Source organism: Lygodium microphyllum, chromosome 10 (genome assembly GCF_053477565.2).
Source record: "Lygodium microphyllum isolate KBCC chromosome 10, Lygodium_microphyllum_v1.1.10, whole genome shotgun sequence".
Lineage (NCBI taxonomy): Eukaryota > Viridiplantae > Streptophyta > Polypodiopsida > Schizaeales > Lygodiaceae > Lygodium > Lygodium microphyllum.
In genome coordinates, this window is record NC_141144.1 from 3,067,719 (window position 1) to 3,095,324 (window position 27,606).

Consider the following 27,606-nt stretch of genomic DNA (forward strand, 5'->3'; position numbering starts at 1 on the left):
TCACAAAGTGGTGTGAAGCTAAAGCCCTCAAGCGGGACGATGGTAACAGCGTGGCCCTGTTCATGTACGAGAATATCATCACCCGTTTTGGCAGTCCCTTAGAGCTGGTAAGTAACAGAGGCACTCATTTCCTTAACAAAGTCATGGAGGAGTTGACAGAGTTGTATAAGATCCGCCATCGCAAGTCCACTCCCTATTACCCCAGAGCCAACGGCCAAGTTGAAGTCACCAATCGCATCCTCTGCTCAATTCTGACAAGAACGATTGCCGCACATCGTCGTGATTGGGATGATCGACTTACAGAGGCCCTCTGGGCGTACAGAACCTCCCATAAAGCAGCAACGGGACAAACACCTTTCCAGCTGGTGTATGGTACAGAAGCAGTTTTTCCTGTTGAACTGGAACTATCCTCTTTGAGAGTAGCTATCAAAGAGCGTTTGGGGGATGATGATTCACTGCAACGCCGTCTCCTGCATTTGGAATGTTTGGACGAAATTCGTAGGATGGCTCTACAGTGCATGGAAGCCACGCAAGCTCGACGTAAGGCTTACCATGACAGTTTCATCAAGCACAAGGAGTTCAAAGAAGGTGATTTGGTCCTAGCCTATGATTCACGCTTTGGCAAGTTTCCTGGCAAGCTCCAACAGCGGTGGATGGGCCCCTATAAGGTACTTGCAGTCAACCCTAATGGTTCTGTCCAAGTGCAGACCGTTGATGCCTCTGATGATCCCTTTCTGATCAATGGATATCGCCTGAAGAAGTACTTTCCTCCTTGGGGATCTTGACAATTACGGCCACTTGATCTTTTCCCTCGTTGGCACGGCATTGTACTTCTTATGATGCTACTTCTGTTAGCCGTTCTTCAAACACTCCTGATGAAGTGGACGCAACCCTCTGTCCCCTCCAAACCCCCTTCCAGCCTTGATCACTTATTCTCTATTTTCCACCAGCGACAGTGGCGAGGTGGGTCTTGACACATGGTCTTTCTACCATTCCCTTGTTCAATTTGAGAAAAAAAAAAAACAACAAAACATATCGGTCATGGGAGAAAAGGACTTAGGTCCCTGTCATGCCGACCTATTCTTCGAGAAAAGGTGGAAACACCCTCGGGAATAGGGGAAAATTTTTTTTTTAAAAAAAGAAAAAAAAAACAAAGAAAAAAAAAAACAAATCTGTTATGAGAGAAAAGGAAGCAATTCCCTGTCATAGCGGGCCTCGTTCCAAGAAAAGGTGGTAAACACCCTTGGGCGAGAAGCTGGCTGTGGAAAAGGTGGTAACACCCAGCAGTCCAGAAAGTGGATTCATTAATTGATATCCCTAGGATCCAATTCCGACGCTGCCTCCCTTGGTACGCTGTGTCCTGGGTCTTTCTGCAAAGTGATTACCTGTCCTCTAGCAGACGACATGTTCCTATCCAACACAATGTTCGATTTGATGGCTACCTCCCTGGGTACGCCTCTTCAACAACTGATGACGCGATCTTCATCGACAACCCCTTGAGTGATGTGAGCTTTCATCCTAACCGGATGGGGAAGTGAGTATAGGCTGCCCCTCTATATCTATCAACAGAGAGTGAGACAGAGGGTGGGGCGAGAGACCAGTCTTTTCCCTTCCAATCAAATGAGAGGTGAGAAGTGTGAATGAAGTGTTGCACCCACGGGATGGGCCTCTCAAAGCACAAAGTACAATTTGTTCTGTGCACTGCACCATAAGGCTCCCTTGCCTTCCTTCTCGCACCGTATGCCGGCACAGGGCGGGATGCACAGTTGCACCATCAAATGCGCACAAGGCATACACCCTTTGCACAAGCGACTGTGAGGATTACATCAATGGGTTTCAGGAAAAGGCTGCCCCTCTGTATCTATCAACAGAGCGTGAGACAGAGGGTGGGTTGAGTGTGACTGGAGTTTCTTCAATCAAATACCGAGAGGTGAAGATTGAGGGACGTTACGACACTTGGAGTCAGGTATGTTCCCGTTTCCCTATGCACCCACGGGATGGATTTTTACCGTCAACACAAGACACATCACCCTGTTCTGTGCACTGCACTGTAAGGCTCCCTTGCCTTCCTCCTTGCACCTATACCAGCCGGGTTGGACGCACTAATGCACCATCAACTGTGCACCCTGGCATACTCTTTTTACACCATTCCCCCCTTGTCGATTCCTCAACCGAGTATGAGATACGGGTTTCAATCCTTTTTCCTCAAGTGATATCAGTCATGGGGCGAGTGACTGATCTTTCATTCCAATTGAGTGACTGTGAGTTGAGTGTAGTATCCCTCATCATCGACGAATTTCTTGCGGTTCCTTCCATCAGCTACCTCCCTGGGTGCTGCTGCGTGGTCCCTTCCATGACGGACGTGTGCCAAGAAGATGCCTTGGTTCCTCCAGCGCCGACAACCACACTGGACGTGCCATCGATACTCAACCTTGATTCTTGACGAAACGGGCCAAGTTTTTCTAACCCTACAACTTCTGTTTCTTCGTGACGATCATGTTTTAAGTGTGGGGAAGTTAGTGGATGGTCTGTGGCGTGGTCCTAGGTCCCTGTTGATCGGTTAACCCTATCCGTTAAGGTCTTAAGTGTGGGGACGCGTCCCTGCGCGTCTACAGTGCATACCTTTCTGCATATACCTTACCCTGTTCATGCATGAATGCATTGCCTTGCTGTTACCCTGATGGGGTCCCTTCCCACCCACCCGGTTACATTTTTCCTTCTTACTGCATGTTATTCCGATGAACGGTTTGTTCGATATTAATTTCCGATCCCATTTTCGGGTTTGTTTTTTGGGTTTTTCCTATGTGAACGCGTCTTATTTCAGTCGAAATTATGTTTTGATATTATAGGATTGTCGGGCACATCTTTCTGCACAGTTTTCCTTTTTTCCACACCTCATTCTGATGCACGGATCTTTCGATATTAATTTTTAAATTGCGTTTTTTGTTCCTTTTTTGTGTTTTCTGCACGTGAACGTCCTTTACCCCTCCCGGAACCCCCGTCCCATATTTTTCTTGTTTCCTCCCTGTCGTCCTGCCCACTTTTCGTTTTTACGATCTTTCGTTTTGACATCCGGATTGGGAGTTATTAATTTTTCTTTATTTTTACGTTTTTTTCTCGCGTCCGTTTTGCGCGTGAACGCGCCCTTTTTCAATTTAACGCGTCTCCACGCGCCCCGGTCGTGTCCGCGTACCCCGTACCGTCATCCCAGCGTCATGTCAATCCTGTCACGGCAAATTTTTTTTTACCCCGCCCCGCGCACGTGCGCGGGACGGGGATCCGCCCCCTCTTGACCCCGCCCATCCTCCCTTACCCCTGCCCACCTTTTATTTTAACAAAAACCTAAATCCTAATTAATTCATTAATTTATTTTTTTTAAAAAAAACAAACCTACCCAACGGACACCCTTCCTCCCCCCGACTCTCAACCAACTTCTCTCTTCTCTCTCTTCTCTCTCTTTCTCTTTCTTTCTCTCTCTCTCTCTCTCTCCCTCTCTGTGATTGCCCGACCTTCTCTCCTCTCTCTCCCTTCTTCCTTCTTTCTCCTTCCTCTCCCTTCTCTCCTCCCTCTCCCTTCTTCTTCCATCTCTTCCTCCTCTCCCTTCTCTCTCCTTCTCTTCTCTCCCTCTCCCTCTCTCTCTCTCTGCGCCTTCTCCCTCTTCTCCATCTCTTCTTCCTCCTCTCCCTCTCTTCCTTCTCCTCCCCCCTCCACGACCTCCCTCCTCTCCCTCCCCTTCTCCTTCCTCTCCTTGCCCCGTTCGCCTCGTCACCGCCAGCAGTCGCCGCCATCACTGCTAACGACTGCCCGCCCTAGTTCCTCCTCGTCGACCCCCCCGCCCTCGTCGCTTGTGCCCGCCCCCGTCAGCCTGCAGCCCTGCCCGGTCGCCCTGTGCCTCGTGCCCCACGCCTGGCCTCCAACCGCCGCGTTCGCCGCCACGTACGCCGTTCCCGCCCTGGCCGCTGCCCTGGCCGCCGTTACCGCCGCCTCCTCGACGACGCCGCGCCTCCAGACCGCCAGTCGCCGCCGCCGCGCCGGATCGCCTGGCCGCCACCGCCGACGTCGCCACCGCGCTCACCGCGTCCACCTCCCCTCGCCGCCACCACTTCCCCTTCTCCTTCACCTCCAACCTCCACCTCCTCTTTAGGTTAGCCACTAACTAACCTAAGTTAACACCTAATTAAACTAACTCACTAAGTTAAAACCTAACCTAACTAACTTAGTCAAAACTTAACTAAACTAACTTAGTTACAACTTAACTTAACTAACTTAGTTAGACTTAATTAACTAACTTAGTTAGACTTACCTGACTAACTTAGTTAAACTTAACTAACCTAGGTTGACTTACCAGACTAACCTAGGTAGCTTTACATGACTAACATGACTAACCTGACTTAAGTGACTTATGACTAATGTGACTAATGTGATTAATGTGACTTAATTAATCACAACCTTTATTTTTCTCTTTAAAAAATTTCAAAAAATTTCTAAAAATTTCCTTCTGTCTTTTGCCAATTTTTGGACCATTGTCTGCTAGGAATTGCCTTTCCTAAAATTTCAGAAAAATCCATCTTTCCTAAAATTACCCATAAATTGCCAAAAAATATGGAAAAATCATTTAAAAATTTGTAAAAAATTGTAAAAAATTCTAAAAACATTCTAAAAAATTCCCCTCACCTCCCTTGCTCATTTTCCATTTATTCCAACATAAAAAAATCACAACTAAAAATAAAATAAAATAAATAAAAATAAAAAAAACCAACATAAATCAAATTAACACATCTGCTAAGGTGTTGTTTGTTGTTTCATCAGTGCTTTTTGCTTTTCCTTTACTGGGACTCTTCCGTGCGCATTCCTGCATTCCATACACACCCTTCCAGGTATTTATTTTATGGTATTTATTTATTTATTTTTTTCCTTAATCACAATTAATTGTTAAAATAAACCTTTTAATTCACCCACCGTTTCCACGCGCATTCGCGCTAAACACACATTTTTTTTAATAAAAATCAACCAGCCGTTCACTTAGCACACGCTACGTACGCTAAAGAGGCACTCTAAAATTTTAATTAAAATCAACCAGCCGTCACATGAGCACGCGCTGGCAAAAAAGCGCTCCACATCACCTTAATTATAATCAATGAATTGCATTTAGAGACCCAGTCGGGAATCGAAGTCCGGGAATCGTATAACTGCACCGGTTTAACCTAATAATTGGTAATTAAAATTATAATAAAGAACCGCCGTTTTCTTATTAAGGTTTATCACCTAATAAACATTCACCCATTTTTAATAATTGATTAAAATCAACCCTTCATTAAATTAAATTCCCCCTCACTGCACTTAATTCCCCTTTTTAATGAAGCGTTTCGTGGGATGGGTATACGCAGTCATTAGTATTATTTTCCATGGTCCACTCTTGGTTCTATCACAGTTGTATTGATATGTGTTGGATATGATATGGTTTTGGTTTCCTGTCTTAGTTACGGTTACGGGTACGGTATGCAGTTTTTTATTTTATTGCCTGATACGGGGTTCAGGGTGTTTGTCTGATGCATCGCATGAAGCTTTCGGTCGCATTTGTCTCGAGGTCATGTCAAATTTTTTCTAGGATGTGGTTTGCTTGGGGTTAGTAGGTCGAGTTACGTTTGATTGGTAATTCTCTTATCCTTGGTTTTTTGTCTGTTGCTTTGCAGGCATTCACCTTGATTGTCTGTGTTTGTGGTGTGTGTGTAACCATCTGAATGGCGCCTTCTCATGCTCCTCCCCCTATCCAGTACGTCCCACTAGTTAGTAGGGATTACTCATCCCTACTTACTTTTGAGCCCCTCACGAAGGCAGGACTTGCTGCTTTTGTGGCCACTCCTTTTCCATTACTTCCAGAGGATCCGTCCGTATGTGATGAGTTCCTGGCCTCTTACAGCAAGAAGACAGGAGTAGTCCAAGGCATGTCTATGACATTGACGTCTCGCGGCTTAGGGAAGGCTCTGTCTTTACCCTTCAAAGGAGAACCTTTTGTGACCACTCGACAGCTCTTCTCTAATGAAGAGATTCTCAAACTGTTGCAGAAGCAGACAAGGGAGGTCCTTGATATTAAGAAAGTGATAAACTCTTCAGGAGTTTCGTTTTCTATGATCACTGATCCCGTCTGGAAAACGATATGCTATATATTTTTCCCTTTGTCAAACTAATTCCACAGTAATTTTACCACTTCTTTTCCAACCTTCTAATTTCCCTCAAATTCCTATTTTCACTTACTGTTCCTTTATTGAGGATAGGGTATTTTCTCCTTCTCCACCTTATCCTTCACCCCTCATTAATGTACCCTCTACATTTCCTATTTATCAGTTAACACCATTCCTTAGTGATTCCTTACAAATTTCTGCCACTCCTTCTTTAACCTTTTCTTCCTTTTATGATTTTTCCTATCCTTCCCTACATCCACTTTCCCTTATTCCACTACCCTCTCCTAACACTTCCATATCTCAACCACCTCAGTTGGTTAGTGACTGTGCGGTTTTGATAATCAGATTTCCAGAAGAAGGGGATGGAGTTCGGATGATTGCCTTACAGGACCGCAGATTAATTGGCCAGTAATTCCAGGGGAATGGACAGCTTCAAGTCAAGCTTATCAAAACTATGTTCATTTTGCCCAACAATATTCACAGTCTGCAGATCCCTCAGTGAGATTAACTGCTCACTTTGCTGGGTACCTGGCGTACATGCATAGGCATTCCCATACTGATTCAAAGCCTATTCCAAAGTTGTGCATGAATGTCAATGTTAGCATTGATTCCCAACAGCTCGAGATATTGTATTTTCATGCCCTCTGTTTGCCTAGCAGATACTTAGTCCTATTGGAAAGGATGTGTTGTCTCCAATTTTTCCAAAATCCTCCTAAAAACTTTGTAGATGAATCCTTATCTATGGATCGATTCCGACAACATCAATCTTTTAAGAGGGATCATCTTCATTGATGCCTTTCCAATGTATGGTACAAGCTTTTTAATGCCAAACTCTTCTTTTTTAAGAAGTCATTCAGATGGTTGTGTTGTGTATTAGTGTTGTGAGTTCATTTATGTCAAACGAACATGGTGGTTTCCTATTGGATTTTGTGTACGAGCTATGTTTTGGAGATTTGTAAAGATGGGGTCGTGGTTGGAGAGTTGAAGTAGATGAAGATGAAGAAGAAGAAGCAAACTCTTATATCCTTTACAAATTTGTGGTGATTTTTAGTTTGATAAGAGGTGTTAATGTCAAAAGAGTTTTCCTTTCTTTGTATTTTTATATCAGAAACAGGTTATAAGATGGGGTCGTGGTGGATGGATTCTTTGTAAGAAGATAATGAAGATCACAGTGAAGCTTTTAAATGAACTTGTATTCCCTTTTTCCTGGGTCGCGAGGACGCTTCCTTATTAAGTGTGGGGATATGTTGAGTGTTGAAATGACTTGTTTTTTGGCTGATTTTTGTGGTTTTTGAGAGCTGAATGGTTGATTTTAAGGGATGACTGATTGATTTGGAAGTGGATTGAGAGTGTTTTGGATGATATTGATTGTGTTTTGGAAGATCATGATGTTTGTTGATAGTTCTGTGATGTTCTGATAGGTTTTGAATGATTCTGTATACCTTCTGTTTTGTTCTGTTATGGTCTGTTTTGTTCTGATTGTCTTCTGTTAGGAGAGATGGAGTATTGATTGATGAAGAATGAGATATTGTGAAAGCTTATTGAATGTTTTGTGAGAGTTTAGAATGATTTGAGTATAAGTTATGTGGTTTTGATGACCTTCTGTAACCTTCTGTAGGTCTTCTGTAGAGCTTCTGCTTCTGTTCTGTTTCTGTTCTGTTCTGTACTGTCTCTGTTCTGGTACTGTTCTGTAAGTGTTCTGTGGAATGTATGTATGATTTTGGGAAAGTTTTCTAGCCTTGGAAAGAGGTGAATACAAGTGCAAAAGAGCTGAAGGAAGTGGAAGAAGTAGCTGCTGAAGACTCAAGAGAAGACTAGAGTGAAGTGACAGTAGTGAGCTATGAAGAGACACTGTAGTGGCTCTGGTGACCTTTCATATCAGACATACCTCTTGGGAGGGGTATCCACGACCTAAGAGTGATTATTGAGAGTAATTTTTGAGAGATTGTAGTGAGGATATGATGTATTATTGATGGAGTGAGAGAGAGAGAGTCAGAGATAGCCAATTCTACAGAAACAGAGTGATTGTATATGAGAGATTGAGAGAGAAGACTATGAAGATATTGAAGATGAATACTATGTGATGTATTTCCATTCAAAGATGGTGTACTTCTTTGCTTTCTTTGTTCTATTGATGGATTTTGTGAAGATGTTGAAGAATATGGTTGATTCTATTAAAAACCGTGGGAGATTTACATGATGCTGCATGAAGATTTATTGTGTCTGATATTCTTTTCTTCATTGTGATCATATGAAACATGATAAACAAGCTTGTTGATGTTACAAGATAGATTTTCTTGCAAGAGAATTCCCTTTTCCTTGGTGTTCCTCTCGGGGCTCCATACACTAAGACTCCTCTTATCATATCCACTACGCCACCTATGTCCACTCTCACTAGCTACTCGGTCCTCCTCCACTTGCACAATCACAAGACTGGGCACATGCTTCTCACAACTACCATGACACAACACCTAGCATCAACCTCCCATACACTAAGACTCCTCTTATCATATCCACTACGCCACCTATGTCCACTCTCACTAGTAGTATCCCATACTCGCCTATCTAAGTCACCGTACTTGGACCATCGCCATAGGTCATCACGCTCTTAACGGGTGATTTGCAGCAAGCCATCAGTACCACATCAGATCATCATAACAAAGTTTGCTACACCCCCCATGATGATAAGTAGCTCTCTTCCAAACCATCAGCTTTATCCATAGAGTGTGGGCCATGCATCCAAATTGACTACCGGGGAGAGCGTTTGAGGTTTCTCGACAACTAGCTCAGATGGATTGTGCGACCTCATGGTATGCACTCGTTAAGCAGTGGATTACAAGTTTTGGGATTGACCATCCCCCCTCCTTCCAATACAACCCTGATCCCCCCTCCATACACCTCTCTCAATCAGAGAGAAACCTAGTCATGCAACAAGATGATTACCACCTACACATGCAACACACATGGACCTCACCTTGACAGCCCCTCCCCACGAAAATGTCCTGCTACGAAGACCATTTTCTGAGGATTACAGCAGACAGCTTCACTGTGAGACCTGGATATTTGGATGTATGCGTGCCACATGAGATGCGGGTTGCCATGGTGAGATGATTGATTGAAAGTACAACTCACAGGGCTTGACGTGTGTTCATACACAAGGATGAATAATAACTAACAAGAGAAAAGAAGAGAGAATATAGTGAGTATTACTAAAGATTAGGCATGAGATTGTAGGCACCGACAAATATGATTTCATCATAAGTGTCACTTTGAAGAGCTTGCTTAACATGAATGAAGAGTGTGCTGTCACCACACCTTGCTCTATATCACAATAACTAATGCGAAAGGTATAGATAGGGATCGTACTGGCTAAAAATTTTCAAATGAAGCTTACGCACAAATTTTTACTATAGTAGTTGCTCATGCACCCAACACCGCTTTATTCTCAAACATAAAGTACAAGCTCATACAGCAACCTAGCACCTTTTATTTAGTGATAATACTCACAAATTATCACTTTTAACTTTACAACAGTGGATGGAAGCACAAATGTCAGCAAAGACGATTGTTGATGACACCACCCTGGGTAAGATCAGAGCTGAAACACGGATTGCTGCAGCAACACCAAAAATGTCCCCTTGATTGAAGTGGGTGCCAAGGATGAAGGCAAGCTGGCTGGAATGAAAATGCAGCCGACTGTGGCTGAAGACGACAGAAGTTTCCATGTGTCAATGGATTGGCAAGTTTCACGTGCTGACAAGTTGACAAGTTCATGTGTGGAGGACAGTACAGCAAATGACAGAGCAACAACCAGCAAAGGCAAAAATCAGTAAAAACTGAGAGGATCGGCAAATATGACAGTTTTGGGCAAGTTCACATGACAAAAATGGTGAAAAAAGGGCAGAAGCAAACTGAAAACAGAAAAAGGATGCAGGTGAGACTGGTTCTGGTGACATAAACACAAAATATGCAAAAACCAGCACCCTACTAGGATGAAAAAGCAGAGGTTCTCAGCCTTGAACAGCAAAAGCGCTGCTGTCTATGGCAGTGAACAGCAGTGGGGAGCAACCAGGGTCAAACAATGTGATTATACTATGTTTAATATAAACACACAAAAGTAAAGAGGCACAATCAGTAAATGACAAAAATGTGCATGGAAGGCAAGTGAGGTCAAATCATGCTGCATAACTAAGCTAACATCCATCAAAAAGGGGTGGCCGTAGGCAAGGTTGGGATGCCTTAAAAAGTATTCCAAAATACAGAATGGCCATAAAGCAACTAGAAGATCCAAATACTGAATCAAACAAATGACTGCCAGACTAAGGGCTGAGCTCCAGATCCCCACACACTCAGCAATGGGGCTGCTAACAGCCTTGGCCATAAAAAGTGCTAATGCTCAATACAGCTACTGTGTCGCTTATCATAATCTGTCGACAAGTTTTAAGCTATCCATTTTGAGCCTAAAACCACAACAGGTTTCACTTAGTGAGTTGCACTGCAATGCCAAGCCTTTAAACCCTATGGCCAACCCATGAGATTCTAGAAACCTAGTATAACCAACTTTAGCCATCCAGTACAAGCAAGAAGAGCTGCATTCACTCATTTGCGCTTGTACAAGTTCATAAATACCTATAGTAAGCAGACTTCTGTCACATTGATTTTTAACTTGAAAATGTAAACCTTGAAAATGCCTAACCAACAAATGGTTACATTTCTACTAGCAATGAAGGCACAAAAACCTGCTACTTTTGCAAATAAACCAGCAAAGCATGCAGAATTGCCTTTACCTAAGACAAACACTTTATACTTACTGGTAAGCAGAGCTAAAACTATTACAATCCCTCAAGGGGGGCATATTTACACTTAGTAAAAAAAGAAAAGAGCATATAAACCTGCATCATTGTGAAGACTTCAGGAGGTTCCTGATCAAGGTCCACATCTGCTTTTGTCATTTGCTCCTTCTTCTTCTTCTTTACCCCTTTCTTTGAAGAAACACTTTCATAAGCCTATCATTCACCAAACAAAATAATAATAATCCAACTCTACTCATTCTTTTTGAAAATAAAGGAAAAGCTTGATACTCCCTCTTAGAAAAATCACATAATTAATAATCCTCCCCATAGTTGTTTTCAGACGCGTCTGAAATGAATTTCAGACGTCTGTAAACGTCTGAAAAACAGACCCCATATCAGACTTGATGCTTTTCTTAATTAAAAAATGTTGACGACTTTACACAAAAGCATACAGAATGTGGTCGCCGTTATCTGCCGACTCTTTCCCTCGATCCAGGCAGTCTGAAACACACACTCCTGAGGAATCGTGACTGAAAATGACTGAACGCAGCCTGAGGAACTCCACAAACTGTGGGAAACACAGCTCTCTACTTGGAAATACTGCTGCCCCAAACTTTTTGATCATCAGGTAAGATCTCTCTCTCTCTCTCTCTCTCTCTCTCTCTCTCTCTCTCTCTCAGGCTTCAGCCTGTGAGCACTGAGCAGTGCAGACTGCAGTGAGCCTTCAGAGTACAGACTCTTCACTGTTCACAACTTCACAGTCTACAGACCTGAAGGCTGAATATTGAGATTCGAGGTTACAGACCTGGAGGCTGGAGCCTGGGACTACAGTGCACAGTGCACACTGCACACTGCAGTGACTGGTCACTGCACAGTGGCTGAAAATTAAGTTCTGAAATTTGAAAGCTGAAGCCTGAAGTCTGGACTTTGGACTCTGAAGTTTGAACTCTAGAGTCTGAAGTCTGAAGTTTGAACTTTGAACCTTTGGAATATGAAGTTTGAAGACTGAAGTTGTTGCCACTGGCCAGTTGGAACATTGAAGTCTGAAGATTCAAGAGAAGATTACAGTCCTCTCTCTCAGTTTGTAAGTTCTGTGCAGTGTGAGGTTAATCTGAGCCTCTGAGGCTCTGAGCTGAGAGCTCTCTCTCTCTCTCTCTCTCTCTCTCTCTCTCTCTCTCTCAGCCTTCAGGCTTCAGCCTTCAAAGTTTAAACTTCAAGTTCAAAGACTGCATTGTGCAGACTCCAGAGCACTGCAGAATTCAGATTGGTGACTGGTCAGTGGGTCACAGCAAAATTACTATTATGTCATGACTTATGACTCGTGTCTTCGTTAAATTTGTATCAGATTTTAACTTTTGAAGATGGGAAGAAAGCGGAAAGCTGAATGGGATCGTGTTACTGTTGTCAAAACAGTTGGAAAAGGGCAAAATATATGTAAATGCAAATATTGTGGACACACTTGCGATGGTGGCCCACTACGCATAAGGGCACATATTTTGGGATTGTCAAGGCTTGGTGTGGAAAAATGCACTGCTGCACCACAAAGTGCAAAGGATATATGTCGTAGATTGCATGTGGGTGTTGGAGGGCAAGGGTCCACAACAAACATTGATGCAGCTGTATCTGATTTGGGAGATGCTTCTCATGTCAGTGGGCGTGGCTCTGGCAATGTAGATGTAAGTGTTATTGTTGGGCAACCTGGACAATCAAGCTCTCAAGAGCATGTGAGCAAAAAAAAGAAAGTGGCCAAATCACAGGGTACTTTAGCAAAAGCATAGGATTTGCAAGCAAGAAAGGAAGCAGATATTGTTGTTTGTCGCTTCTTCTATGCAGAGGATATTCCATTTTGGAAAGCAAAGAGCCCATATTTTCTTGGCATGCTAAAGGCAGTTGGGCAAGTGGGTCAGAGCTACAAACCACCATCGTATAACAGTCTACGCACGAAGGACCTTGTGGAGGAGGTCAAATGCATTGACCGTGAATTGCTTGACATTAGGGAGAAGTGGAAGAGATATGGATGCAGCATTGTCTGTGATGGATGGTCAGATGCAAGGCGTAGGCCTATTATAAATGTTATGGATACATCTATTTATGGTTTAGTGTTTTTAAAAGCTGTTGATACTAGTGGTGAATACAAGTCTGGGGAGTTTATCTTTGGCATCTTGAAAGATGTGATCCTTGATATTGGCCCAGATTATGTGGTGCAGGTATGTATGGACAATGCAGCTAACTGAGTGAGAGCAGGTGATTTGATTGAGCAGGAGTGACCTGATATTTTTTTTACTAGATGTACATGCCATTGCTTGGATCTTCTGTTCGAAGATATTGGGAAGATTGCTTGGATTGCCCCTGTGTTGGCTAAAGCAAATAAAGTTGTCACATTTGTTACATGCAAGCATACAATATTGGCATTGTATCGCCAATTCAGTCAAAAAGAACTATTGAAGCCATCGACCACACGGTTTGCTTACATGTTTATCATGTTAGTGAACTTGTTGGATGAGAGATGCTACAATGGTTTACGGCGTATGGTTGTTAGTGATGCCTGGGTAAGGAAGAAAGCTTCACGTACAGTAAAGGGAATGGAAGTAGCTGAGATTGTTTTGGGTGTATGTTTTTGGAATGATGCCAAGATGATCGTTAAGATTTGTGCACCCATTCTTAAAATCCTCCGTCTTGCTGATAGAGAAGGGGCCACGATGGGGCTTTTGTATGAGATGACAGATCGGATGATAGAGAAAATGGATTCCTTGGAAGGAGTGACTGAGTCTAGGGTGCAAGAAATCAAAGGCCTTTGTGTTGACAGATAGGATATGATGCACTCACCCTTACATGATGCAGCCTTTGTTTTGCATCCTGTTTGGAAAGCCAAGAATCCTGATAGCGATAGGAGGTGCATGAAGGATGGATGATAGTGATAGAGAGGTACACAAAATATGATGTGGATACGCAGGGTGTTCTATGTGATGAGCTTGACATGTTCAAGTCGGAATCAGGTGCATTTTCTCGGCCACTTGCAAGAGATGAGAAAAGAATGCATCAGGGTGTGAAATGGTGGGAGACATTTGGCCCATGCGTACCTAGATTGCGGCAATTGGCTTTAAGAATACTCTCACAAGGATCTTGTGCCTCTCCTTGTGAGAGAAATTGGAGCACATTTTCATTGATTCAAACAAAGAGAAGGAATAAATTGCTTCCAAAACGTACTGAGCAGCTTGTATATATTCATACAAACCTTCGTCTTATCAATAAAATTAAGGAATCAGGCTATAAAGAGATTGAGGTTACATTGGACATGCTTAACAAGGAGAAGGATGATGATAGATTGCTTGCATTGCAGCAGATACGAGAGGAAGAGGACATCGTAGCCTCATTGCCAGTGCCACAGAGGGAGGCAAGCACTAGTGATGCTCCTGGCTCGAGTTCTCTTGGTCCACATCAGAGGGATGATGATGATGATGATGATGATGAGGAGGAGGAGGAGGAGGAGGAGGAGGAGGAGGAGCAGCAGCAGCAGCAGGAGGAGGAGGAGGACTACACTCTTGAGAATGATGAAGATGATGAGTAGATTAGTTGATGACAGATGAATCATGAATCATGAATCATGATATATGATGTGACTCTATTATGCAGTTTTCAGTTTTGCTTTTGGTTGTTCCCTTTCAGTTTTTAGCCTACTATGCAGTTGGCATTGGGCAACTTGGCTTGAATCTTGATGACAGATGTATCATGTATCATGTCAATTCCTTGAAAGTTGAATGATGAATCATGAATCCTTTTATATTGACTCAAACACTGGAGTCTTAGTCTTCAAAGTTCAAGAGTTGTGCATTGTTCTTTTATTTTGAAATTAGCACATGTTTATCATATTGATCATATCTTAAAGTTGTGTATTTTTCTCATATTTTGTTAAGAATATGTTAAAAATTTAGGGTCACGTATGATTCAGGTCTAGGGTCTGAATCATACTCGTTTCATACTTTCATACGCATTTGCGTTTGACGTTTGATTCACGTATGGAAAAACTATGATCCTCTCTCTCTCTCTCTCTCTCTCTCTCTCTCTCTCTCTCTCTCTCTCTCTATGTTTTGAGTGGTGGGCCTTACTTATCTCAATCCCCTCCTTACCCCTTCCCCTCACCTCCCTTCTTTTCACTTTCATGTAATGATGCAAATATTATGGCAACAGCAAGTGATATGCACATCACCAAAAAGGAGGTAATTGATGCCTTACTTTCAGCTCATGATGGGCTATCACAATCATGGATAGTGGACAGCAGTGCCTTCTTCCATGTTACTCCCTCTTTGGAGTCATTTTCTGAATACACTGCAAGTTGCCTAGACAAGGTTTACTTGGGTAATAACTATGCATGTGAGATAGAGGGTGTTGGCACCATTCACTTGGCTCTTGAAAATGGCCAAGAGCTGATTTTACAGGATGTCAAATTTGTACCCGGCATAAAAAAGAGTCTACTATCAATTGGACAGCTTGATGCTAAAGGGTATTTTACTACATTTGGTGGTGGATCTTGGAGGGTCCATAAGGGCTCAATGCTGATTGTTAAAGGCAGTAAAAAGGGGGACTTTATATTACTTGCATTGTAAAGCATTACCTGGCAAGTTCTTGGCTGTGGCTGAAGTCCATTCACAGATGGAGCTTTGGCACAAAAGACTTGGTCATATGAGCCAGAAAGGCCTTCCAACTCTCTCCTCTTTAGGGAGATTTGATGTAAAAGGCTCTGGTCTTAAATTTTGTAATGATTGCTTATATGGAAAACAAGTAAAGTCTCCTTATTACTATGGTGTCGTTAAAAAGTCTAATGCTCTTGACCTAGTACACTCTGATGTATGCACTATGCCTATTAATTCGTATGGGGGTGCACGGTACTTTGTTACTTTCATTGATGATTTCCGTAGAAAGTCATGGGTGTATATACTTAAGAGCAAAAAGGAAGTGTTGGACTCTTTTAAAAAGTTTCATGCTTTTCTTACCACAAAAAAAGGGCTTAAGTTGAAAACCATAAGAATAGATAATGGAGGTGAGTAAGAATTTAACAAGTTTTGTGAGATACATGGCATTAAGAGGGAGTTGACAACCCCTTATAATCCCACATCAAATGGCATGGCTGAAAGATTTAACCACACACTTTGTGAGAGAATTAGATGCATGTTGTCCACAGCTAATCTCCCGCAGCAGTTTTGGGAAGAGTCTCTTAAAACTGCAATTCATGTATGCAATAGTTCTCCCAATCGTGCATTGGAAAATGGCATTCTTGAAGAGGTTTGGTCTGGCAAACTTGCTTCATATGACCATTTGCGAGTCTTTAGCTATGATACCTTTGTGCATGTACCTGTAGAACAGAGGATCAAACTAGATATGAAATCCATGAAGGGCATCTTCATGGGATATGGAGATGAGGGAGAGATGGGTTATAGAGTTTGGCTTCCTCAGGGCAAGAAGATAGTACGCAGTCCAGATGTAGTATTTAATGAGGCAAAGTTGCTGAAAAAAGCTACACATGGTGATCTTGACAAAAAGAAGGTCAAATTTCAGCATGAACAGCCAGCCATTAGCTGAAAGTTCTGTCCCTTATGATGCTGAAAATGAGCAGCAACCTATTGTGCTACAGCCAGAAGATTATGGACGGCAAATAGATGCACAAGATGAAATAGGACAGCAAGAAGAACATGCTGAAAACAGATTACAGCAGCAAGAAAATGCTGAAAATCAGCCACCTGGTGATGGTGTGCACATTCCTCAGGATGTAGGCCCATTGCCTGATAATACAGATCATTGGGTAAGACAGTCTACATGTGTAAGAAGGCAGCCACAGAGGTTTCAGCTATCTTTGGATTGCATTTTGTTGACTGAGGGTGAGCCTCTGACATTTAAAGAGGCACAATCATGTGAAAACAAAAGAAAGTGGGAGCTTGCTATGCAGGAAGAGATGAAGTCTCTATATGCAAATAACACATGGGAGCTTGTATCTTTGCCCAAGGATAGGAAAGCTATTCCTAATAAATGGGTTTACAAAGTGGAATGTATTGATGGAAAGCCCAAGTAAAAGGCACAACTGGTTGCTAAGGGCTCTACACAAAAGGAAAGAATAGACTTCCAAGAGGTCTTTTCACCAGTGGTGAAGATGATTACGCTCCATGTTTTGTTTGCTCTCACTACATCCTTGGATTTAGAGTTGGATCAGATGGATGTGAAGACTGCTTTTCTTCATGGTGACTTGGATGAAGAGCTATACATGAAGCAGCCAGAAGGATTTGCTATTCCAAGAAAAGAGCATTTGGTTTGTAAGCTGAAACGCAGCTTATATGGGCTGAAACAAGCCCCTAGACAATGGTACAAAAAATTTGATACCTTTATGCTCAACCATGGATTTAAACGCAATCATGCACATCACTGCTTATACACTAAAAAGGCTGATGATGGCAGCCTTATTGTGCTAGTTTTATATGTGGATGACATGCTGATTGTGGGACAACATAAGAGTACTTTGAATGCTCTTAAAAGGCAGTTGGGTTCAACCTTCTCTATGAAAGATTTGGGGGTAGCTAAACACATTTTGGGCATTCGCATTAAAAGAGACAGAGGGCAGCATTTGTTGTTTCTCTCACAGGACAAGTACATCAGCAAAGTACTTGACAGATTTAATATGGCTGATGCTAAGCCTCTTGGTGTGCCTTTACCGCCACATACAAAGCTTAGCAAAGCTGATTGCTCTAAGGATGATGCAGCTGCTAGTGCAATGAAGGGTATACCTTATGCATCAGCTTGTGGATCTTTGATGTATGCCATGGTTGCAACTCGCCCTGACATTGCTCATGCAGTGGGAGTTGTTAGCAGATTTATGTCAAACCCTGGCAAGCCACATTGGGAAGCAATGAAATGTATCTTCAGATATTTGAAAGGTACACAAGAAAAGTGTATATGCTATGGAAAGGGTACACTAGAGTTGCAAGGATTTTGTGATTCAGACATGGGAGGAGATCTTGACACTAGGAAATCTACCAGTGAGTGCTTTTACTTTGGTTGGTGGGGCTATCTCTTGGTGTTCAAGATTGCAGAAAATTGTGGCACTAAGTACTAAAGAAGCTGAATATATTTCAGCCACAAAAGCTTCTAAGGAAGCTATTTGGCTTGGCCATCTGGTCAAGGATTTTGGTCTTTCTTCACGTACTCCAGTGCTTGGTTGTGATAGCCAGAGTTCAGTATGTCTGGCTAAGAATGCCATGTTCCATGCACGTACCAAATACATAGATGTTCGGTATCACTTTATTCGACAGGTCTTGGATGATTGTCTTGTCACACTGACTAAGGTCAAAACCCAAGATAACCCTACAGATGTTCTCACTAAGTGTCTTGCAAAGGCTCGGTATGAGCATTGCATTCATTTAGTGGGAGTTGGTTAGCTTAAAGGTACCACTTCAGGCCTTTAAGTGGGAGGCTGCTGGGTGTAAAGTCCCTTCATCTCCGTGTAAATAGTCTTACAGGTGTGAACACACCCTTATTGTACCTTGTACCCTACATATAAATACAGTCTTATTCTTTGTATACCGTCACAAACTAGTACACCTATCTCTACGTTCACTCTCTCTAACTCTCAGCTCAGCTCTGCAGCTCACACCTTGATCTCGCACTCCATTGCGCACTCACCCCTTCAAGTATAAAGTCCCTTCGTCTCCATGTAAATAGTCTTACGGGTGTAAACACACCCTTATTGTACCTTGTACCCTACATATAAATGCATTCTTTTATTCTTTGTGTACCGTCACAAACTGGTACATCTATCTCTGCGTTCACTCTCTCTAACTCTCAACTCAGCTCTGCAACTCACGCCTTGATCTCACACTCCATTGCGCACTCACCCCTTCATGTCCAAGCTGGACCAACCTGGAAATCTCAAAATTTCCATAAATTACAGCAAATAGCTTGCTGCAATTGGTACGCCGAGGTACTCTTTCAAAATTGTCTGTAATGCACGCAGTCCAAGGTGCCAGTGTTCAGCAACACTGTATGAGCAAAAACCCCAAAATTTCTTACCCCAAAATTGTCCAAGACAGTCGATCTCAGACTAAGACTATAGTACATGTGCCAATGTCTTCAAAAAACTCAAAAGCCCCAAAATTTCTAATAGATTTGCCCAAACATTTGCATCCACCGTATCCCAAACACATATCCAGACCGTTGTACCTTTTGGGCAAAAGCACCTTTTCCAAAGATGAATGTGGAGTAAAAAAGTAAAACTTTAAAAAATACCTTTGAAATCAATTGACCACTCAAGCTGGTGGCCACAAGCACAAGTACAGGTGCAAGCAGCAGTTCCAGGCGAGCTGGCAAGTAGCTGAGTACGGGCGAGTAGAGGTACAGGCGCAAGCAGGGACACATGACGCAGGTACAGGTGCAGGCAGCGCTTAGCAGGCACATGCGGCGCTACTAACGGGCGTCAAAACCTTGCCGGGCGGGCATTTATTGTTAGCAGAGTATTTGTCTGCTCATGTGAGAGTCTGAGCTTGATCTGGGCGGGGCATTTTTATTAGGTATTTTACGTTTTTTCTGGTGTGGCATTTTATACCAGTGCAGCATTTTTATGCACCAGTCGGCCAGCATTAATGCTGTCCGACCAGCATTATTGCTCCCCACTTTTTCCGCCTATTTATACTCAGTGCTCCTCCTCAGTCATCATCATCATCTTCACCATCTGCAGACTCTGTGGAGAGAGGAGCCAGTGCCAGTGCCAGTGCCCACGCAGCCAGTGACTCACTGTTGTATGCGACTGTCTCGTGTTCAGATATATGGATTCCATTTCCCGTGCATACATCTGAGTTCTCGTTTGTATCGTGTTCTTTTCTTCTCTCTTTTTGTCTTGTGTTTCAGCAGTTTATTTCAGCACATGTTTATGCTTCCACCGTTGCTCCACTTCTGACATGGTATCAGTTTTCAGGATGTGTGTTTCTGCTGTGTTTTATTGCTGATTTCAGGACTGTTTTGTACCCCTGCTGATCAGGCGACTGCTGTAGCAGCCAGGCGACCTGTTTTGGGGCTGTTTTCAGCCTGCGTTTTTTGCAGTTTTGTCATCGCCTGCTGCCTACGCACCCTCTGCTGCCTGCGTTTTTCATCTGCAGCTGCTGGCGACAGTTTTCTACCTGTTTTTCTCCAGTTTACAGCCTGCGTTTTTGCTGATTTAGCATCTTTCATGGCTGGATGATTGTTACTTCAGGCCATTTTTGCTGTTTTTGGCAGTTTTTGACTGATTTTTTGACTTTCTGCAGCAGATTTTGTCTTCTATTGATCAGATTTTGGGTTATATTGCATGTGAACTCTCATTTTCTGCAGTCTGTGCTTGTGTTTTGGCTGTGTTTCCTCTCTAAATTCCATCTCTTCTCTACTTCTCTTCTTATCCTCTCCATATGGCTCCTCCGTGCACTTCCACTGATGATAAGTTACATGGACCTGATTATCTCACATGGAGTGCTGTCATGAAAGCTTGGTTTGTGCAGAAGCGGTTATGGTACATCATCTGTGGAGCTAATCCTCGTCCTCTCCGTCCTTTTCCTCTTCTTGAAGACTTTGATGAGGACAACCATGAGGAAGCGGTGCTCACATGGGACTCGGACGATGCCCGTGCTTACTCGGCGTTGCTTTGGTGTATTTCTAAAGCGGTCTTACCGGCAGTTACCTCCTGTAGGACATCTCCTGAAGTATGGCCGAAGTTGCAGCAGATGTACGAGGCACCTTCCACCATGCGGGCAGTCACACTTTATGGCCAGCTCCAGCAGATGAAGTTTGAGCCGAAAGATACTATTCAATCTTTTCTTCTTCGTGTTACACAGATACAGGACCAGCTTCGGCACATGCAATCTGCTATTCGCGAGGCGCATCTCGTCGGGACTGTCCTCTACAAGCTCCCCCCGGAGTTTGATGGAGTGGCCAATGCTTTGCGGGCGCAAACATCATCGACTCCTGTCAGTTTTACACATATGACCTCGATGCTTCTTGAGCATGAGACATCCTTGAGATTACAGGGGCGACTTCCAGCACATTATGGAGGCGAGGCTTATGTAGCTTCAGAGAGGGGTAACGGGAAGAAGAAGTCGAAGGCCCAATGTTACCACTGTGGCAAGAAGGGACATTTGCGAAAGGACTGCAAGACGTTAGCAGCTTCCAGGAAGAAGGAGCAGAAGAAGAAGTGGGATGTTGACTCTACCGATGAGTCCTCTCCTTCATCAGACTCCGACTCAGATCCTCCGACCAAGGTGAAGTCCAAGGCGCGGAAGGGATCCTCTTCTTCGGATCACGGGAAGGGCTTGGTGGCCCCTTCCTCGGCTGCTTTCGAGTGGTGGTGATGAGGTCATCCCTCACGACTCTCTTGTGCCAGAGAGGGAGTGTGAGCGGGTGTTCAGATGGGGCAGCCGCGCCTCATCTATACTTTTATACAGGTGCACAGGTTCTAGAGAGGGACATCCCTGACGCATCAACTTCAGTCTGGCGGAATCAAATCCTAGAGCTGGGATTGACATCTAGGTTCATGATGAGCTGGTTATCTGACAGAGAGCAGGAGGCTTTCGTCTGGAGCTCACATGAGGGGACACTTTGGCGGTCTGGCCAAAGGCGGGGAATCCATGGTCACCTATATTCAGGGGCATTTTTTACAAGATGGTCTTGTATGCTACTACGAGACATTGGTGATGGACACAGAGACATTCTATGATCTTCTCTATTTTCAGGTGTTTGGTACGATCCACATCGACATCAGGTTTTCTCCGAGGCACCTTGGTGGTGGCTTGATCATCCACTGCTTGGGTATCCATGGGTCTACTTGGTGGTTCTATAGTTTCTGATCCCTTTTCATTGTACTATTGTATTGTATCAGATTACCCATGATCTGAGAGAGGGTGTTAGCAGAGTATTTGTCAGCTCATGTGTGAGTCTGAGCTTGATCTGGGCGGGGCATTTTTATTAGGTATTTTACGTTTTTTCTTGTGTGGCATTTTATGCCAATGGAGCATTTTTATGCACCAGTCGGCCAGCATTAATGCTGTCCGACCAGCATTATTGCTCCCCACTTTTTCCGCCTATTTATACTCAGTGCTCCTCCTCAGTCATCATCATCATCTTCACCATCTGCAGACTCTGTGGAGAGAGGAGCCAGTGCCAGTGCCAGTGCCCACGCAGCCAGTGACTCACTGTTGTATGCGACTGTCTCGTGTTCAGATATATGGATTCCATTTCCCGTGCATACATCTGAGTTCTCGTTTGTATCGTGTTCTTTTCTTCTCTCTTTTTGTCTTGTGTTTCAGCAGTTTATTTCAGCACATGTTTATGCTTCCACCGCTGCTCCACTTCTGACATGGTATCAGTTTTCAGGATGTGTGTTTCTGCTGTGTTTTATTGCTGATTTCAGGACTGTTTTGTACCCCTGCTGATCAGGCGACTGCTGTAGCAGCCAGGCGACCTGTTTTGGGGCTGTTTTCAGCCTGCGTTTTTTGCAGTTTTGTCATCGCCTGCTGCCTACGCACCCTCTGCTGCCTGCGTTTTTCATCTGCAGCTGCTGGCGACAGTTTTCTACCTGTTTTTCTCCAGTTTACAGCCTGCGTTTTTGCTGATTTAGCATCTTTCATGGCTGGATGATTGTTACTTCAGGCCATTTTTGCTGTTTTTGGCAGTTTTTGACTGATTTTTTGACTTTCTGCAGCAGATTTTGTCTTCTATTGATCAGATTTTGGGTTATATTGCATGTGAACTCTCATTTTCTACAGTCTGTGCTTGTGTTTTGGCTGTGTTTCCTCTCTAAATTCCATCTCTTCTCTACTTCTCTTCTTATCCTCTCCATATGGCTCCTCCGTGCACTTCCACTGATGATAAGTTACATGGACCTGATTATCTCACATGGAGTGCTGTCATGAAAGCTTGGTTTGTGCAGAAGCGGTTATGGTACATCATCTGTGGAGCTAATCCTCGTCCTCTCCGTCCTTTTCCTCTTCTTGAAGACTTTGATGAGGACAACCATGAGGAAGCGGTGCTCACATGGGACTCGGACGATGCCCGTGCTTACTCGGCGTTGCTTTGGTGTATTTCTAAAGCGGTCTTACCGGCAGTTACCTCCTGTAGGACATCTCCTGAAGTATGGCCGAAGTTGCAGCAGATGTACGAGGCACCTTCCACCATGCGGGCAGTCACACTTTATGGCCAGCTCCAGCAGATGAAGTTTGAGCCGAAAGATACTATTCAATCTTTTCTTCTTCGTGTTACACAGATACAGGACCAGCTTCGGCACATGCAATCTGCTATTCGCGAGGCGCATCTCGTCGGGACTGTCCTCTACAAGCTCCCCCCGGAGTTTGATGGAGTGGCCAATGCTTTGCGGGCGCAAACATCATCGACTCCTGTCAGTTTTACACATATGACCTCGATGCTTCTTGAGCATGAGACATCCTTGAGATTACAGGGGCGACTTCCAGCACATTATGGAGGCGAGGCTTATGTAGCTTCAGAGAGGGGTAACGGGAAGAAGAAGTCGAAGGCCCAATGTTACCACTGTGGCAAGAAGGGACATTTGCGAAAGGACTGCAAGACGTTAGCAGCTTCCAGGAAGAGGGAGCAGAAGAAGAAGTGGGATGTTGACTCTACCGATGAGTCCTCTCCTTCATTAGACTCCGACTCAGATCCTCCGACCAAGGTGAAGTCCAAGGCGCGGAAGGGATCCTCTTCTTCGGATCATGGGAAGGGCTTGGTGGCCCCTTCCTCGGCTGCTTTCGAGTGGTGGTGATGAGGTCATCCCTCACGACTCTCTTGTGCCAGAGAGGGAGTGTGAGCGGGTGTTCAGATGGGGCAGCCGCGCCTCATCTATACTTTTATACAGGTGCACAGGTTCTAGAGAGGGACATCCCTGACGCATCAACTTCAGTCTGGCGGAATCAAATCCTAGAGCTGGGATTGACATCTAGGTTCATGATGAGCTGGTTATCTGACAGAGAGCAGGAGGCTTTCGTCTGGAGCTCACATGAGGGGACACTTTGGCGGTCTGGCCAAAGGCGGGGAATCCATGGTCACCTATATTCAGGGGCATTTTTTACAAGATGGTCTTGTATGCTACTACGAGACATTGGTGATGGACACAGAGACATTCTATGATCTTCTCTATTTTCAGGTGTTTGGTACGATCCACATCGACATCAGGTTTTCTCCGAGGCACCTTGGTGGTGGCTTGATCATCCACTGCTTGGGTATCCATGGGTCTACTTGGTGGTTCTATAGTTTCTGATCCCTTTTCATTGTACTATTGTATTGTATCAGATTACCCATGATCTGAGAGAGGGTGTTAGCAGAGTATTTGTCAGCTCATGTGTGAGTCTGAGCTTGATCTGGGCGGGGCATTTTTATTAGGTATTTTACGTTTTTTCTTGTGTGGCATTTTATGCCAATGGAGCATTTTTATGCACCAGTCGGCCAGCATTAATGCTGTCCGACCAGCATTATTGCTCCCCACTTTTTCCGCCTATTTATACTCAGTGCTCCTCCTCAGTCATCATCATCATCTTCACCATCTGCAGACTCTGTGGAGAGAGGAGCCAGTGCCAGTGCCAGTGCCAGTGCCCACGCAGCCAGTGACTCACTGTTGTATACGACTGTCTCGTGTTCAGATATATGGATTCCATTTCCCGTGCATACATCTGAGTTCTCGTTTGTATCGTGTTCTTTTCTTCTCTCTTTTTGTCTTGTGTTTCAGCAGTTTATTTCAGCACATGTTTATGCTTCCACCGCTGCTCCACTTCTGACATGGTATCAGTTTTCAGGATGTGTGTTTCTGCTGTGTTTTATTGCTGATTTCAGGACTGTTTTGTACCCCTGCTGATCAGGCGACTGCTGTAGCAGCCAGGCGACCTGTTTTGGGGCTGTTTTCAGCCTGCGTTTTTTGCAGTTTTGTCATCGCCTGCTGCCTACGCACCCTCTGCTGCCTGCGTTTTTCATCTGCAGCTGCTGGCGACAGTTTTCTACCTGTTTTTCTCCAGTTTACAGCCTGCGTTTTTGCTGATTTAGCATCTTTCATGGCTGGATGATTGTTACTTCAGGCCATTTTTGCTGTTTTTGGCAGTTTTTGACTGATTTTTTGACTTTCTGCAGCAGATTTTGTCTTCTATTGATCAGATTTTGGGTTATATTGCATGTGAACTCTCATTTTCTGCAGTCTGTGCTTGTGTTTTGGCTGTGTTTCCTCTCTAAATTCCATCTCTTCTCTACTTCTCTTCTTATCCTCTCCATATGGCTCCTCCGTGCACTTCCACTGATGATAAGTTACATGGACCTGATTATCTCACATGGAGTGCTGTCATGAAAGCTTGGTTTGTGCAGAAGCGGTTATGGTACATCATCTGTGGAGCTAATCCTCGTCCTCTCCGTCCTTTTCCTCTTCTTGAAGACTTTGATGAGGACAACCATGAGGAAGCGGTGCTCACATGGGACTCGGACGATGCCCGTGCTTACTCGGCGTTGCTTTGGTGTATTTCTAAAGCGGTCTTACCGGCAGTTACCTCCTGTAGGACATCTCCTGAAGTATGGCCGAAGTTGCAGCAGATGTACGAGGCACCTTCCACCATGCGGGCAGTCACACTTTATGGCCAGCTCCAGCAGATGAAGTTTGAGCCGAAAGATACTATTCAATCTTTTCTTCTTCGTGTTACACAGATACAGGACCAGCTTCGGCACATGCAATCTGCTATTCCCGAGGCGCATCTCGTCGGGACTGTCCTCTACAAGCTCCCCCCGGAGTTTGATGGAGTGGCCAATGCTTTGCGGGCGCAAACATCATCGACTCCTGTCAGTTTTACACATATGACCTCGATGCTTCTTGAGCATGAGACATCCTTGAGATTACAGGGGCGACTTCCAGCACATTATGGAGGCGAGGCTTATGTAGCTTCAGAGAGGGGTAACGGGAAGAAGAAGTCGAAGGCCCAATGTTACCACTGTGGCAAGAAGGGACATTTGCGAAAGGACTGCAAGACGTTAGCAGCTTCCAGGAAGAAGGAGCAGAAGAAGAAGTGGGATGTTGACTCTACCGATGAGTCCTCTCCTTCATCAGACTCCGACTCAGATCCTCCGACCAAGGTGAAGTCCAAGGCGCGGAAGGGATCCTCTTCTTCGGATCACGGGAAGGGCTTGGTGGCCCCTTCCTCGGCTGCTTTCGAGTGGTGGTGATGAGGTCATCCCTCACGACTCTCTTGTGCCAGAGAGGGAGTGTGAGCGGGTGTTCAGATGGGGCAGCCGCGCCTCATCTATACTTTTATACAGGTGCACAGGTTCTAGAGAGGGACATCCCTGACGCATCAACTTCAGTCTGGCGGAATCAAATCCTAGAGCTGGGATTGACATCTAGGTTCATGATGAGCTGGTTATCTGACAGAGAGCAGGAGGCTTTCGTCTGGAGCTCACATGAGGGGACACTTTGGCGGTCTGGCCAAAGGCGGGGAATCCATGGTCACCTATATTCAGGGGCATTTTTTACAAGATGGTCTTGTATGCTACTACGAGACATTGGTGATGGACACAGAGACATTCTATGATCTTCTCTATTTTCAGGTGTTTGGTACGATCCACATCGACATCAGGTTTTCTCCGAGGCACCTTGGTGGTGGCTTGATCATCCACTGCTTGGGTATCCATGGGTCTACTTGGTGGTTCTATAGTTTCTGATCCCTTTTCATTGTACTATTGTATTGTATCAGATTACCCATGATCTGAGAGAGGGTGTTAGCAGAGTATTTGTCAGCTCATGTGTGAGTCTGAGCTTGATCTGGGCGGGGCATTTTTATTAGGTATTTTACGTTTTTTCTTGTGTGGCATTTTATGCCAATGGAGCATTTTTATGCACCAGTCGGCCAGCATTAATGCTGTCCGACCAGCATTATTGCTCCCCACTTTTTCCGCCTATTTATACTCAGTGCTCCTCCTCAGTCATCATCATCATCTTCACCATCTGCAGACTCTGTGGAGAGAGGAGCCAGTGCCAGTGCCAGTGCCCACGCAGCCAGTGACTCACTGTTGTATGCGACTGTCTCGTGTTCAGATATATGGATTCCATTTCCCGTGCATACATCTGAGTTCTCATTTGTATCGTGTTCTTTTCTTCTCTCTTTTTGTCTTGTGTTTCAGCAGTTTATTTCAGCACATGTTTATGCTTCCACCGCTGCTCCACTTCTGACATGGTATCAGTTTTCAGGATGTGTGTTTCTGCTGTGTTTTATTGCTGATTTCAGGACTGTTTTGTACCCCTGCTGATCAGGCGACTGCTGTAGCAGCCAGGCGACCTGTTTTGGGGCTGTTTTCAGCCTGCGTTTTTTGCAGTTTTGTCATCGCCTGCTGCCTACGCACCCTCTGCTGCCTGCGTTTTTCATCTGCAGCTGCTGGCGACAGTTTTCTACCTGTTTTTCTCCAGTTTACAGCCTGCGTTTTTGCTGATTTAGCATCTTTCATGGCTGGATGATTGTTACTTCAGGCCATTTTTGCTGTTTTTGGCAGTTTTTGACTGATTTTTTGACTTTCTGCAGCAGATTTTGTCTTCTATTGATCAGATTTTGGGTTATATTGCATGTGAACTCTCATTTTCTGCAGTCTGTGCTTGT

The 27,606-nt window shown here is 44.3% G+C and overlaps 2 protein-coding genes across 3 annotated transcripts in view; one reads left to right on the forward strand and one right to left on the reverse strand.

Annotated features, from left to right (window-relative positions):
* The window catches only part of LOC148029642 (uncharacterized), a 70,406-nt gene that overhangs the window by 35,397 nt on the left and 7,403 nt on the right, over nt 1-27,606 (reverse strand). The window contains exons 3-4 of one of the 2 annotated variants that reach the window (XM_087685881.1): nt 11,075-11,188; nt 4,778-4,852 (exon numbers count right to left, since the gene is read on the reverse strand). In XM_087685881.1, the coding sequence (XP_087542007.1) occupies nt 4,778-4,852; nt 11,075-11,188 (189 nt within the window). The remainder of the gene's footprint in view (nt 1-4,777; nt 4,853-11,074; nt 11,189-27,606) is intronic. The other variant, XM_087685882.1, reaches the window with a different exon arrangement.
* On the forward strand, nt 13,869-14,543 carry LOC148029643 (uncharacterized). Its single transcript, XM_087687087.1, has one exon. It carries the CDS (start codon nt 13,884-13,886, stop codon nt 14,541-14,543), a length of 660 nt encoding a protein of 219 aa, XP_087543213.1. The 5' UTR covers nt 13,869-13,883.

What these genes read in the sequence shown, in the direction of transcription:
- LOC148029643 (XM_087687087.1), top strand. Translation starts at nt 13,884, where the DNA reads ATGATAGTGATAGAGAGGTACACAAAATATGATGTGGATACGCAGGGT.